The sequence below is a fragment of the Herpailurus yagouaroundi genome, unplaced genomic scaffold (genome assembly GCF_014898765.1).
Source record: "Herpailurus yagouaroundi ecotype Mexico unplaced genomic scaffold, PumYag 77, whole genome shotgun sequence".
In the NCBI taxonomy this organism is placed as follows: Eukaryota; Metazoa; Chordata; class Mammalia; order Carnivora; family Felidae; genus Herpailurus; species Herpailurus yagouaroundi.
In genome coordinates this window covers 103047400-103060611 of record NW_024412388.1, presented here as the reverse complement: position 1 = coordinate 103060611, position 13212 = coordinate 103047400, and the positions used below count along the sequence as shown (strand labels likewise).

General features: G+C 43.5%; 1 protein-coding gene across 1 annotated transcript in view; it reads right to left on the bottom strand.

Moving 5' to 3' along the window:
* Nucleotides 1-6278, bottom strand: part of LOC121027796 (3 beta-hydroxysteroid dehydrogenase/Delta 5-->4-isomerase) — an 8194-nt gene extending 1916 nt beyond the window's left edge. Inside the window, exons 1-3 of the mRNA XM_040471468.1 lie at nt 6117-6278; nt 5771-5990; nt 1739-1903 (exon numbers count right to left, since the gene is read on the bottom strand). Of these exons, the coding sequence (XP_040327402.1) occupies nt 1739-1903; nt 5771-5915 (310 nt within the window). The 5' untranslated portion in view covers nt 5916-5990; nt 6117-6278. The remainder of the gene's footprint in view (nt 1-1738; nt 1904-5770; nt 5991-6116) is intronic.
* Between the last annotated feature and the right edge of the window lie 6934 nt (nt 6279-13212).

Below are 13212 nucleotides of genomic sequence, written 5' to 3'. Positions count from 1 at the left end.
TTTCTTTCTTTCTTTCTTTCTTTCTTTCTTTCTTTCTTTCTTTCTTTTTCTTTTGTTCTTTCTTTCTTTCTATTAAAAAAATACCCTTCAAGGTCTTTGTGCAATTTGATTTTCTAGAGAGACAGCCTTATTTAAAAAAAAAAATCAAATCTAGAGGCTGAGAGAATTACAGGCTAATTTATCTGCAAAGGGGGAAATGACCATTCCTATGAAGTATTTTCTAAACCTGGGAGTGACATTGGTTTTAATTCACTGATACTGCTAACACTTGTCAGTGGCTTCAAATCCCCTCTGGTTGTGAGCCCTGGAGAGCAGGAGTTAGGAGAGAGGGGCTAAAAAGGAAAAGTTGGGTAATATAGCACCCTCCTTGCAGCGTGGGAGTGGTGAGGGTGTGGCTAAGTAGAAATGAGAAAGGGTCTTTTTTGAGACTGTGCTTCTTTAGGCTGGAGATCCTAAAGCCATGAGTTGCTTTAGAAAAGGAGCCTCTGGGGCGCCTGGGTGGCGCAGTCAGTTAAGCGTCCGACTTCAGCCAGGTCACGATCTCGCGGTCCGTGAGTTCGAGCCCCGCGTCGGGCTCTGGGCTGATGGCTCAGAGCCTGGAGCCTGTTTCCGAGTCTGTGTCTCCCTCTCTCTCTGCCCCTCGCCCGTTCATGCTCTGTCTCTCTCTGTCCCAAAAATAAATAAACGTTGAAAAAAAAAATTTAAGAAAAGGAGCCTCTGAGTAGACTAATGACTAACTTTGTAGAGCAGGGCATAGAAGCCAGATAGGATTGGGGATTGGAGTGCTCTGGTCCTAGAGGAACTGCATCCAGGGATCGGAAGGATAATATCACGTGCCAGGCTAATAAGGGATTTACACTAATCCCTTAAACAAATGTGTCTGGATCAAAAGTAGATTGGAAAGCCATAAATCAGAAAGAGCCACCAGCCAGGCATTTAAGGGATGACGATCTAAGAAGGGTGTACTTTGCGCACCTGGCTAGAAACTACCCTTTAATAGGAGACCCAGCAGTGAGCTGAAGAAGTGCTATTATGGATAAGGGAAGGCTGGTACCATTAAGAAATATCACGGGAAGGCCAGTGCTGGGTAATTCTCTCCTGTCAAACTGCTATGAACTTGCTTTGCTAGGTCTCTTGAGAGGAATCCTTCTCTGAGGTAAGCAGGAAGGTGCTAGGTATTCTCATTATGCTTGGCGATCCTGCACAGGAGTCCTGCCTGAAGGAAACTGGCCCAGAGCTACGGCCCATCGCTCATAATGGACATGGGGGCCCTTCATATCACAGAGCTCTTTGGTCTCGGCCTCACTGGGTGACCGCCAACTTAGAGGCACACAGAAGGGCTGAAATGATGACCAGGGAGGCACTTGTAAGGTCTGATTCTAGCCCAGGGGAGGTAGGAGGTGGTTGGATAGCAAGAGTTTAAGGTCGGAATGGAGTCGATGTTTGAGTAGAGCTACAGTAAGAAGAGCTTGTGTGGCCTTTGGAGACACACAGGTGTGGGTGTAAATTCTAGCTCTCCTACTCAGGGGGCCTTGACAAGTTACTTAGCCCTTCTCAGCCCTGGTTTCCTCATCTAAAAACTGGGGATAACAGCCTTGCATCTCTCAGTGGTGATAAGAAAAAGCAGTTGGCACGGGCTCAGCAAGTGCTCAGGGATGGGGGCTTCCCCTCCCCTCCTGTTCTGTTTTCTGAGCCTCACTTGCCCACATCATCCCATATCCTCCCTGGGGTACTGTACCCTTCAGATTGACATTCATGATGGTTTCTCGGTGAACAACATCCAGGAAGTCAATGATACAGGCGGTGTGGATGATGACTGAGGTGTCCTGGCAGGCCTTCTTCAAGCACTGTTCATCCAGAATGTCTCCTTCCAGAATGGTCAGCTTGATCTTGCTCTGGAGCTCTGGGTGAACATGAGTCAGGTCATTGGAAGTCTTTTGGGATCTGGAAGTTTCTTGATACAGGTGGCATTTACCCAGGTCTCAAGGACAGGTACATTGAGGGGAGAGTGGGGGGGATAGGGGGCAAATCCACAGAAGGAACAAGTAAACAAAGGCACAGAAATCAGGATGTGTAGCATTTATTGGGATAGAGCAAACATCTGTTTCCACCCCATTTTATTCCAAAAAAAAAAAAAAAAAGGAATTTGAGCAGTGAGGGATCAACTGCACCTGGGACAAAAATTATTAAAGTGATTCATGGGAAATTCATAAAATTCATTAAGGAGAGTAGGGTGATTATGAAGAATGGATTTATATCCGCTCCTCCTCTTATGAGGAAAGAATTGGAATTTAATTGTGTAGGGAATAAGGAATCATGCACGGGTTTGGAACAAGAAGAGAAAGAAGCCAACAGATTGGTGGTGTAGGAAGGTAACCCCGGCTGCGGTATATAAAATGGATTGGTGTGGTACATCTAAAAGAGAGCAGGGCATTCGAGAGATGAATCAGAAATGTCTGCACCAAACTTCAGATGAGACGGACTGGAACCAGGGCTCCCACAGAGGGAGCAGGGTCAGGGAGAGATAGGCAGGGTTGACTTTCCAGACCTTACCCAGACAGGTCCTGGTTCTTATTGGAGATAGGCTAAGAGGAAGAGGTTTTGTTAGAGTCAATGTTAGCCTGAGTATTTCCTGCTTGGGTGACCAGAAGGACAGTGGAGCCATTGACAGGGAAAGCTTTGTCAGATTTCATCTAAAGCAGGTATTGTTGCTGCGAATGACTCAGCTGCCGAGGAACTAGCATTCTGACCATCTAGCCAAGGGCAATGGATAAACCCATGGGATAAACATGGCACTGCATACAGTTTGGGTAAACTGCCCACATTTACTTCGTGCTTTCTCCTTTGTACACAACTTGTACAGTTGTCTGGTTTTTTCCTTCGCAGCTATCTCGTGACAAAGATACTCTGATTTCCACTATACAGGCAAGGAAACTGAGGCTGAGGCAGGTTAAGGGGCAGGTCTAAGTCACACTTCTAGTGAAGACTCAAGCCTGCCTGCTGCCTTCAAGCTTTGCTCTCTTTCCCCCTGCCACCCAAATGCAGGATTAGCACTTTTTTTTTCCTGAGGCAGATTAAGGATAAGTCTATGTATATACATATGTGTGTATGTGTGTATTTAAAGGATAAGGCAACTTAACTGAAATTGGCAATGGAGACCAGAGAACAGTGAGAGAGAGAAATTCAGAGTGAAAAACTCAGGGCTGAGAAATTTCCTTCCTGGGTTACAACTTGGAGGAACCATCTGCTCTGCTTAAGCCTCTGCCAAAGTTGCTCTGCGACACCCCCTCCCGCCCCTTCCCTTTTCAGGCAACTCCAAGACACCCCGAAGAGGAAGAAAGCAGAGGAAAAGCTGCTGGCGATCAGTGGGAATTTTGTGTCTCCACTTCTGCCTTTCCCCCTCCTTTCCTCTGCCTCTTCTTTGCTGCTGACTTCCACAGGCTGGCTCCGAGGAATTGACAAGTTGAGGGGGGAGAAGCCCAAAGCCAGAAGAAAGGGCTCTTACCCTATTAACTTGGAGGGGCGCAGAGACACCAGCAGAGGGCGCTGCGGCCGTGTTGGTGGGAGCGGCACAGCTCGCGCCCTCTCCGAAGCTCTGTGAACTTGAGAAGTATTTTGCTAGACTGAATAGACAGTTGCTTTGCGGTGCGGGCTGCGCTGTAGGGAGACCTAAGAGAAGCTACTAGACAAACTAGTGGTTAAAAGCACAGCCGCTGAAGCTAGACCTTCTGGGTTCAGTTTCAGCTTTGCTATTTTTCAGCTGTGGGACCCTGAACACCTTAGCCTTGGCTGTGTATGGGCTGAATGTTTGTGTCCTCCCACATTCAAGCGTTGAGATCCTAATGCCACCGCGATGGTGTTAGGAGATAGGGCCTTCGGAAGGCGATCGGGTCATGGGGGTTTAACCCTTATGAATGGGATCAGTATTCTGATAAAAGATCCCAGAGAGAGATCCCTCCCCCTTTGTACGATGTGATAACACGGCAAGATGGCACAGGCTATGAGCCAGGAAGAGAGCTCCCACCAGAACATGACCCTGCTTTGCTCTTGGGCTTCTAGCCCCCGGAATTGTGAGAAATAAATTGGGTTTAAGCCACCCGGCCTATGGTGTATTGTTAGAGCAGCCTTGACAGGACAAAGATGCCTTTGTGTGCCTGCCTTCCCATCTTCTTTTTTTTTTTTTTTTTTAAGCTTATTTATTTCTTCTGAGAGAGAGACAGAGAGCGCAAGTGGGGGAGAAGCAGAGAGAGAGGGAGAGAGAGACAGTCCCAAGCAGGCTCTGTGCTGGCAGCACAGAGTCCGAGGCGGAGGCTCAAACCCATGAAACTGTGGGATCACGACCTGAGTTAAAACCAGAGTCGGAAGCTCAACTGACCGAGCCACCCAGGCGGCCCTGCCTTCTCATCTCTAAAAAGAGGAGGACGATATTACCTATCCCACAGGGATGTCACGAGGAGCAAACTAGCTGGCACATGTAGCACACCGAGCACAGGGCCTGGCACGGAAAAACCACTGGAAGGCTTCTCCCCTGTGATCTTGACAGAGACCCCGGCCTGTCTCTGACACCACGTGACTTGTCACCCTGGGAGACTGCTTCTCTAGGTTAAACGTCTCCTGTTTGGGGCATCAGCTGTCAGACCGAAAGTATTGCTGAGACATAAGGGTTACACACCCAGTCGATGTTGATCATGTGTGTTCCTGTGTGTTCACCAGAGACACCATTGCGGCAGAGGGTAGAGGAAATAGGACATCTGAGACATTCAGAGCACCGGAAAGACAAGGAGAGTGACGGGCACTGTCTGGGAGGGCGGGGAGGGGGGACAGGGGCCTCTGCGATGAGGCTCTACTCTGAGCCCTGCCTTCCATTAATCAGAGGGCCTCGGTAAGTTGCTTTACCTTTACCTCGATTTCCTCATCGTCCTGTGGGGTGAGACCCCTTTCCTACCTTCCTCTCAGGGTTGTTTTGAGGATCTGGAGGGGTGAAATAGGTCTTATAAATCTAGCTTTTGCATTTGCTCCAGGGTCAGCAATCTGGGAAAAGAGCAGAGCAGTGAGGTTGTCCAGCAAATGCTGCAGCCACTTTTCTCGTGGGGATGAGTGGAGACAAAAGGTAAAAAGAGATGTTCAGGGAATCCACAAGAGGAATCCGCACTCTGTCTCTGGCTCCCTTGTTGCACGCTGTGTGTCCTCCCTACCTCTCTCCCTCTCTGTCTCTCTGTGTCTCTGTCTGTCTCTCTCTCTCTCTCTCACACACACACACACACACACACACACACACACACACACACACACTCAGCTTCACGTTCACTTCCTTTTATTTCATCTTCACTGGCAATGCTAAATGAAGCCACAGAAGGACCAGGACAATCAAGAGGCATGGGGACCCACTGCTGGAGTCTCTGGGTTAATGGTGCTCGTTTGCCCTTTGCAGATGCTGCAAAATCTGAAATCTTCAGAACATTAAAGACTTGTTGACAAGGGAGAGAACTGATACATGATTTTATAAATGAGAAGAAAAGAGACCTAGAGGCCAAAGTGGCTGACCTACGGTCATTCCTCTCTAGTTCTGGATCAGAGTCAGACCCAGTCTCCTGATAGCCTTGTATCTCTTACACTACACCACTTGTGTTTTCCTTTCCGATGACTTTGGACCCGGGATTAGCCTTGACTTAGCTACCACTTTCCTTGATTTGCTAGACAACCACCCTCTCCCCACACGTACCCAGGGGTTAAGATGGAGCTACCCACCCATGAACCCAAGTTCACTTACTAGAAAATTCCTCCCGCAATTCTGGGCTGAAGACTTTGTCCAGTGCCCGGATCTCCTGTAGGTCCTTCTCCTCCACCAACAAACGCACGATTCTCTGACCCAGAAACCCTCCTGCCCCTGTCACAAGGCAGATCCACCCAGCCATGGTCAAACCGGGGTATCAAGAAGCACTCTCCAGGAATCAGAAACACTGGGGAGCAGATTAGATTACAGCGTGATCCTGGAGAAGGCCAGAAAGAGAGATCAAGTAGTTACAGGTTTACAAAAAAAATTTTGTTCCCTCCACTTTATTTCTGCAAAACGCCCATGCCCGGGAATAGTTGAAAGAAAATGAGAAAGCTCTAACCTGTTAGAGGGTTGGAAGCCAGTTGAAAGAGCCTGGGTTCTGGTCCCCTTATGTCCCAAAGGCAGGATTGGAGTTTTATACACTCTTGTTTCTGGCTCAGCCTGTTCACCTTGAACTCTTACCACATACCCGTTGCTCATGCCTCCTGCAGGGTCCCTCCTCCCTAAAAAGTGCTGACCTTTCACATAGCTTTCATTCTTCCAAGGCACAGGAAGCAGGCTTCAGGGCCACGGTGTGATAAAGGCTGGGTCCTCCCTGTAACAAGACATCCGGTGGTCCATGCCAGCTGTCTGGGATGCACAATCTGTGGATTTAAATGAAGAGAGAAGAAATCTGCCAGCACAATGGCGAGTTTTGCCTTGTGCAGCAAATACATCTGGGGAGAAAATCTACTATAGTCCATTATCTCCTCTCTCGGAGTGCCATTTGAAATGTTACTGCCTTGTAAAGTGTAGACATTTGCATTTGGTGGCAGCTCCAGACACCGAGTGGTACGGGAAATGACTTTCTTTCCAACCCCACGTATCCAGAACCTCAATTTCGATTTCCCCTTGGAGAGCTCTGGGTTTATGGGGGAAGATCACCATTGAAGGGAAGCTATCTAGTGGTAGCTGTCTAGTTCTATGATCCGGATAATGAGACTAGGGATCCGTAGCTCTGGTCACTGTGGATCTTAGGGTCGTTTGCGGTCAGCCTACATTTTGGTTGCAACACCACTCTTAGCAGAGTCCTAAACTCAAGATACTATGGATGCTTTTGAAGCCTGCGCGCCAGAGATGCCCCAGTACCACCACCAAAAGCTCCTCAAGACGTTGCCTCTTCTCTACTTTAAAAAATTGAGGTGTAATTTACATGCATGAAAATGTCCAGATCTTAAGGGTTAGTTCAATGAAGCGTGACAATTATGTACACACCACTGTCACCATTACCCAAGACAACTTCCAGGACATTTCCTTCACCCTCAAAAAGTTCTTTCTTGCCCCTTTCTAGTCAATTCCCACCTTCCACCCTGCCTGCAATCTACCCCAGAAGCAATGATTTTCTGATTTTTAGTTATGATAGATGCTCTGCCATTTTTTCTCCTAAAGTCTTTATGGTTCTGGATATACACTTAAATATAGAATCCATGTGAAATTAAATTTTCTGTGTGGATTTCATTTACTGTTGTATTTCTCTATTGTTTGTCTCTTTTCTATTTCATCTGTTTCTTTTATTTATTTGTTCCCTTTTGTTTGCCTTGGGTTCAATTTACTCTTGATTTTCAGGTTCTTAAGGTCAGAGCTAGATTATTGACTTTATCCCTTTTTTGTATGTGACTATTGTCACTTAAAGAATAAATTTCTCTGTAAGTACTTACTGTGCCAGCCACATACAATAATTTTGATGTATTAGATTTCTATAATTCAGGTAAAAATATTTTCTAATTTATCTATGATTTCCTCTTTAACACATGAGTTGTTCTGAAGTATGTTGTTTAATTTCTAAAACTGGGTATTTTCTAAATATCTTGTTTTTACTGACATCTAATTTAATACTATTGTGGTATGATTTTCACTCTTAGATATTTATGGAAACTTGTTTTGAAGTCCAGCATATGGTCCTGGTGAAAACAGCACATGCACTTGAAGAGAATGTTTTCTTAAGTTGTTGGGAGAAATGTGGGGTGCCTGGGTGGCTCAGTCGGTTAAGCGTCCAACCTCAGCTCCAACTTCGGCTCAGGTCACGATCTCACAGTTCATGGGTTCGAGCCCCACACTGGGCTCTGTGCTGACAGCTCAGAGCCTGGAGCCCACTTCTGATTCTATGTCTCCCTCTCTCTCTGCCCCTCCGCCACATGTGCTCTGTGTCTCTCTGTCTCAAAAATAAATAAAAAAACATTTAAAAAAAAGATATTGGGAGAAATGCCCTACAATGATTGGGTTTGACACCCTCCTCTGAGTCTCTCTTTTTCCTTGTGTTGTGGACATTCTCCTCTTCTTACTTGAGACCTGAATCCTCGTGCTGCAAACACATTTGCCTAGGGAAGGTTGACTGTAGTCACAGAGTTGTAGCAGCTTGGTCTCTGAAGCTGTCGGCACTAGCTAAACGCCCTCGGTGTTGCCGAGACCTGTGGAGCCCTACTTGAGGCCACCAAGGTGCATCATACCTCTTTGCCTAGCAGAGTGATGTTCTAAGCGAACCATGCACATCCCCATCTCCTTCAGGACCTGGGAATTCATTCCCCCAGCTGTTGGGAGGGTTGGAGGCTGGCAGAAGTCAGCTAGTGTCTTCTGGAAATTGCTTTCAGCCAAAGAGCCAATAGGACGAGACTTTAGAGTCTCTGAGTGGAACCAATATAAATTCTATAGAAAATAAGAAATAAATAAAGGGGAAGGCAGATGGGGCCCACAATATCACATTTCTTTTATTTCCAAACAGCTTTATTGAGATATAATTTACAAGCCATAAAATCCACTTGTTTTAAGTGTATAATTCAACTATTTTAAATAAAATTATGGGCTTGTGTAACCATCACCCCAGTCCTGTTTTGGAACCATTCTATCACCCCCAGAATACCTATTGTGTCCTTTAGCAACCACTCCTCATTCCTACTCTTCAGCTCTAGGAACCTCGAATTGACTTTCTGATTCTATAAATTTGCCTTTTCAGGACATCCTATGAATGGAGTCATGCAATATATAGTCTTTTGCATCTGGCTTATTTTACTTAGCATCATATACTTTTGAGATTCATCTCTGTCGTGGCATGTATCAGTATTTCATTCTTTTTAGGTGCTGACTACTATTCCATTGTATGCGTATACCACATTTTGTTTATTGATAAACCAGTTGATGAATAATTGGAGTTCTCCCACTTTTTGGGCTATTACACACCACTCCTGGATCACTTTAGGACAGTTATACTCCTTATGCCATCTATAGAGGTAAATTTGGGAAATGGAAGCATACAATAGTATTTGAAGTCACAGGATTAGATGAAATATAGAAAAGAGTATATTCATGGATAAAAGGAAAAGCTGCAGAACTGAATCCTGGGACAGACGTAACAACACTTAGAGGTTGAACAGAAGAGGAGGGGCCAGCTAAGGAGACTGAACAGGAGGGGTGTGAAGCAGGAAGAAAATTCAAAGGGTATGCCACTATGAAAGTCAAGTGTAGAAAGTGTTTCAAGAGGGGAAGTGTGGCCGGTTATGCTGGATATTTCAAAGGCATCAAATGCAATGACAAAAAGAATTGACCTTTGGTTTTGGCAACATACAGTTCATAATTAACTTGGTAAGAGCAATTTGTATTAAGTTGTGTTGAAAGTCCTCCTGGAGTGTGTTGTACTGAAAATCCAATTGGAGTGCATTGAGTCCAAAAGTAGTTAAGAGAATGACTACAAAACAATGGTACCACCACCACACACACACACACACACACACACACACACACCCCAAACAACAAACAGACAGACAGACAAACAGACAAACCCACCTGTTCAAGGAGTTGTGAAGATCTCACTAAAAACATGTTAAAGCCAGTGGGGTCAAGAGTTTTTTGTGGTGGTGGTTACACTGTTTTGAAAATGGGCTGTTCCCTTCATTGCTGAATCCTTAACACCTAGCACAGTGTATGGCACATAGTAGATGTTCAAAAATTGTTGAGTGTTTGAACTGAATGAAGTATCTATGCCTTATATATCTTTATGTTCCCATAAGAAATAGCACAATATCCAACACATAATAGGAACTTAATTAATGTTTGCTGAATGAATGAATGAATGAATGAATGAAAGCATACATGAACAATCAGGGACTCTGAAATGTCTCAATGCTTTTGAAAACCTTATGGACTAACAGGTGAAAGGAGATAGAAGAGAGCAGTGACCACAGAAATAAATGTACTAGAAAGCTTCCCATATTAATGTGCCTCTCTGGATTTACCTGTCTGTTTCTCCAGTGTCAGAGGTAGCGATTTGCCTTGTATGCTCCCCTCTCTTGCAGATCCAAGAAGAGTTCTTGATTTTTCAGTCTGTTCAGCTTTTTCATCTGTTGTCAGGATGGAGTTGTGACCTCCAAACTCCTTAGACGTGGAACCTACCTGTATTATCTCATTTAATTTCCAAAATAAACTTTGTTTTTAGGACATGTTTGAGATCACGGCAAAAGGGAGCAGAAAGCACAAAGAATTCCCATGTACACGTGCATGCATACCTGGTCCGTTATCAACATCCTGGTCCGTTATCAACATCCTGGTCCGTTATCAACAAAGCGTGGCAACTTTGTTACAAACAGTGAAGCTGCATCTTGTGTTAACACTTAGCCCATAACTCACATTAGAGTTCATTCTTGGTGGTATCCATTCCATGGCTTATGACAAATGCATAGTGACATGCTTCTACTATTCCAATATCATATAGAACAGTTTCACTGAAAGTGAAACAGTTTCACTGAAAGTTCTCAGAACAGTTTCACTGAAAGTTCTCTGAAAGTTCAGTGGAACAGTTTCACTGAAAGTTCTCTATGCTGCACCTAAGCCATCCCTGCCTCTCCCCTAACGCTTGGCAACCTCTGACCTTTTTACTACTGTGTTTATAGTTTTGCCTTTCTCAGAATGCCATGTTGGAATAATATGGGCACGCTTTTGGATTGGCTTCTTTCCACTTAGTAACATGCATTTAAGATTTCTCCATGTCTATTCATGGCTTGGTGAGCCATTTCTCTTTAGCTCTGAACAATATTCCGTTGTGTGAATGTACCTCATTTTATCCATTCACCTACTAAAGAACATCTTGGTTGCTCCCAAATTTTGTTGATTATGAATAAAGCTCCTACAGATATTCACATGCAGTTGTGTGTGTGTGTGTGTGTGTGTGTGTGTGTGTGTGTGTGTGTAAGTTTTCTACTTATTTGGGTACAAACCAAGGAGCACAACTGCTGGGTTTCATGGTATGAGTATGTTTGGTTTTATAAAAAACTGCCAAACTCCCTTCCAAATTGGTTGTGTCATTTTGCATTCCTACCACTAACGGTGAGCATTCCTGTTGCTCTACATCCTCATCAACATTTGGGGTTGTCAGTGGTTGGGATTTTCTGCCAATGTAATTAGTATGAAGTAGTGTCCTGTTCTAATTTGTAGCTCCCTAATGACATATGATGTGGAGCATCATCTCATATGCTTATTTGCTATCTCTATGTCTTCTTTGGTGAAGTGTCTGTTCAGGTCTTTTGCTCATTTTAAAATCAGGTTCTTTTTAAAAAATTTTTTAAAATTTTTTAACGTTTATTTATTATTGAGAGACAGAGAGGCACAGAGTGTGAGCAGGGGAGGGGACAGAGAGAGGGGGAGACACAGAATCTGAAGCAGGCTCCAGGCTCTGAGCTGTCAGCACAGAGCCTGACGTGGGGCTCGAACTCACAAACTATGAGATCATGACCTGAGCCAAAGTCGGTTTCCTAACCATCTGAGTCACCCAGGTGCCCCCAGGTTATTCATGTTCTTATTGACTTTTAATGGTTCTTTGTGGGATGCCTGAGTGACTCAGTCGGTTAAACATCTGACTCTTGATTTCATCTCAGGTCATGATCTCATGGTACGTGAGTTTGAACTCCACACTGGGCTCTGTGCTGACAGCATGGAGCCTACTTATTCTCTCTCCCTCTTTCTCTGCCCCTTCCCTGCTCATACTCTCTCTCTCTCTCAAAAGTAAAATAAATAAACGTGATATGTATAGAAAAGAGTTCTTTATAAATTTTGGATAACATTCCTTATCAGATATGGATTTTGTCTTCTTATTCTCTTGACAATTTCTTTCTCAGAGAAGTTTTTAATTTTAATGAAGTCCACATTATCAATTATTTCTTTCATGGATTGTGCCTTTGGTGTTGTATCTAAAAAGCCATTGCCATACCCAAAGTCACCTGGGTTGTCTCCTGTGTTATGTTCCAAGAGTTTTTTAGTTTTGTATTTTACATTTAGGTCTATGATCCGTTTTGAGTTAACATTTCTGTGAAAGGTATAAAGTCAGTGTCTAGATTCTTCTTTTTTTTTTTCATGTGGATGTCAAGTTGTTCTGTCGCTATTTGTTTAAGAGACAATCTTTGCTCTTTTGTCAAAGATCAGTTGACTATATTTATGTGGATTTATTTCTGGGCTCTTTATTCTGTTCCATGATAATCTATTTATTTATTCTTTCACCTATGTACACTGTCTTGATTACTGTAGACTTATAGTAAGTCTTGGAGTTGGATAGTGACAATACTACAACTTTTTTCTTCTCCTTTAGTGTTGTGTTGGCTATTCTGGGTCTTTTGACTATCCATATAAACTTTAGAATCAGTTTATCAATATCCACAAAATAACTTACTGGGATTTTTATTGGAATTGTGTTGAATCTATAAATCAAGTTGGAAAGAATTGACGTTTTAACATATTGGGTCTTCTTATGTATAACATGAAACATCTTTCCATTTATTTAGTTTCTCTGATTTCTTTACTGAGAATTTTGTAGTTTTCCTTATATCTGGTACCCATTTTGTTAGATTTATACCTAAGTATTTACTCTTCTTGGGTGCTAATGTGAATGGTATCGTGTTTTTACTTCCAAATTCCACTTGCTCATTACTGATATAGAAGAAGGTGATTGACTTGTTGTTAACCTTATGTCCAGTAGTCCTGTTATAATTGCTTATTAGTTCTAAGGAGACTTTTTTGTGTGTGTCTTTTTTTGGATTTTCTACTTAGACAAATGTCATTTGGAAACAAAGACAGTTTTATTTATTCCCTCCTACTCTGTACACATTTTATTTCTTTTTCATGTCTTTCTACTTAGGACTTTCAGTATCATGTTGAAAAGGGATGGTGAAAGGGGGCATTCTTGCCTTGTTCCTGATCTTAGCGAGACAGCTTTGAATTGCTCACCATTAAGTATGATGGTAGCTGTAGGTTCTTTGTAGATGTTCTTTATCAAGTTGAGGAAGTTCCCCTCTATTTCTCATTTGCTGAGAGTTTTTATTATGAATGGGTATTAGACTTTGTCAGATGCTTTTTCTGCATATATTTACATTATCATTGGATTTTTCTTCTTTAGCCTGTAAATGTGATGGATTACATTA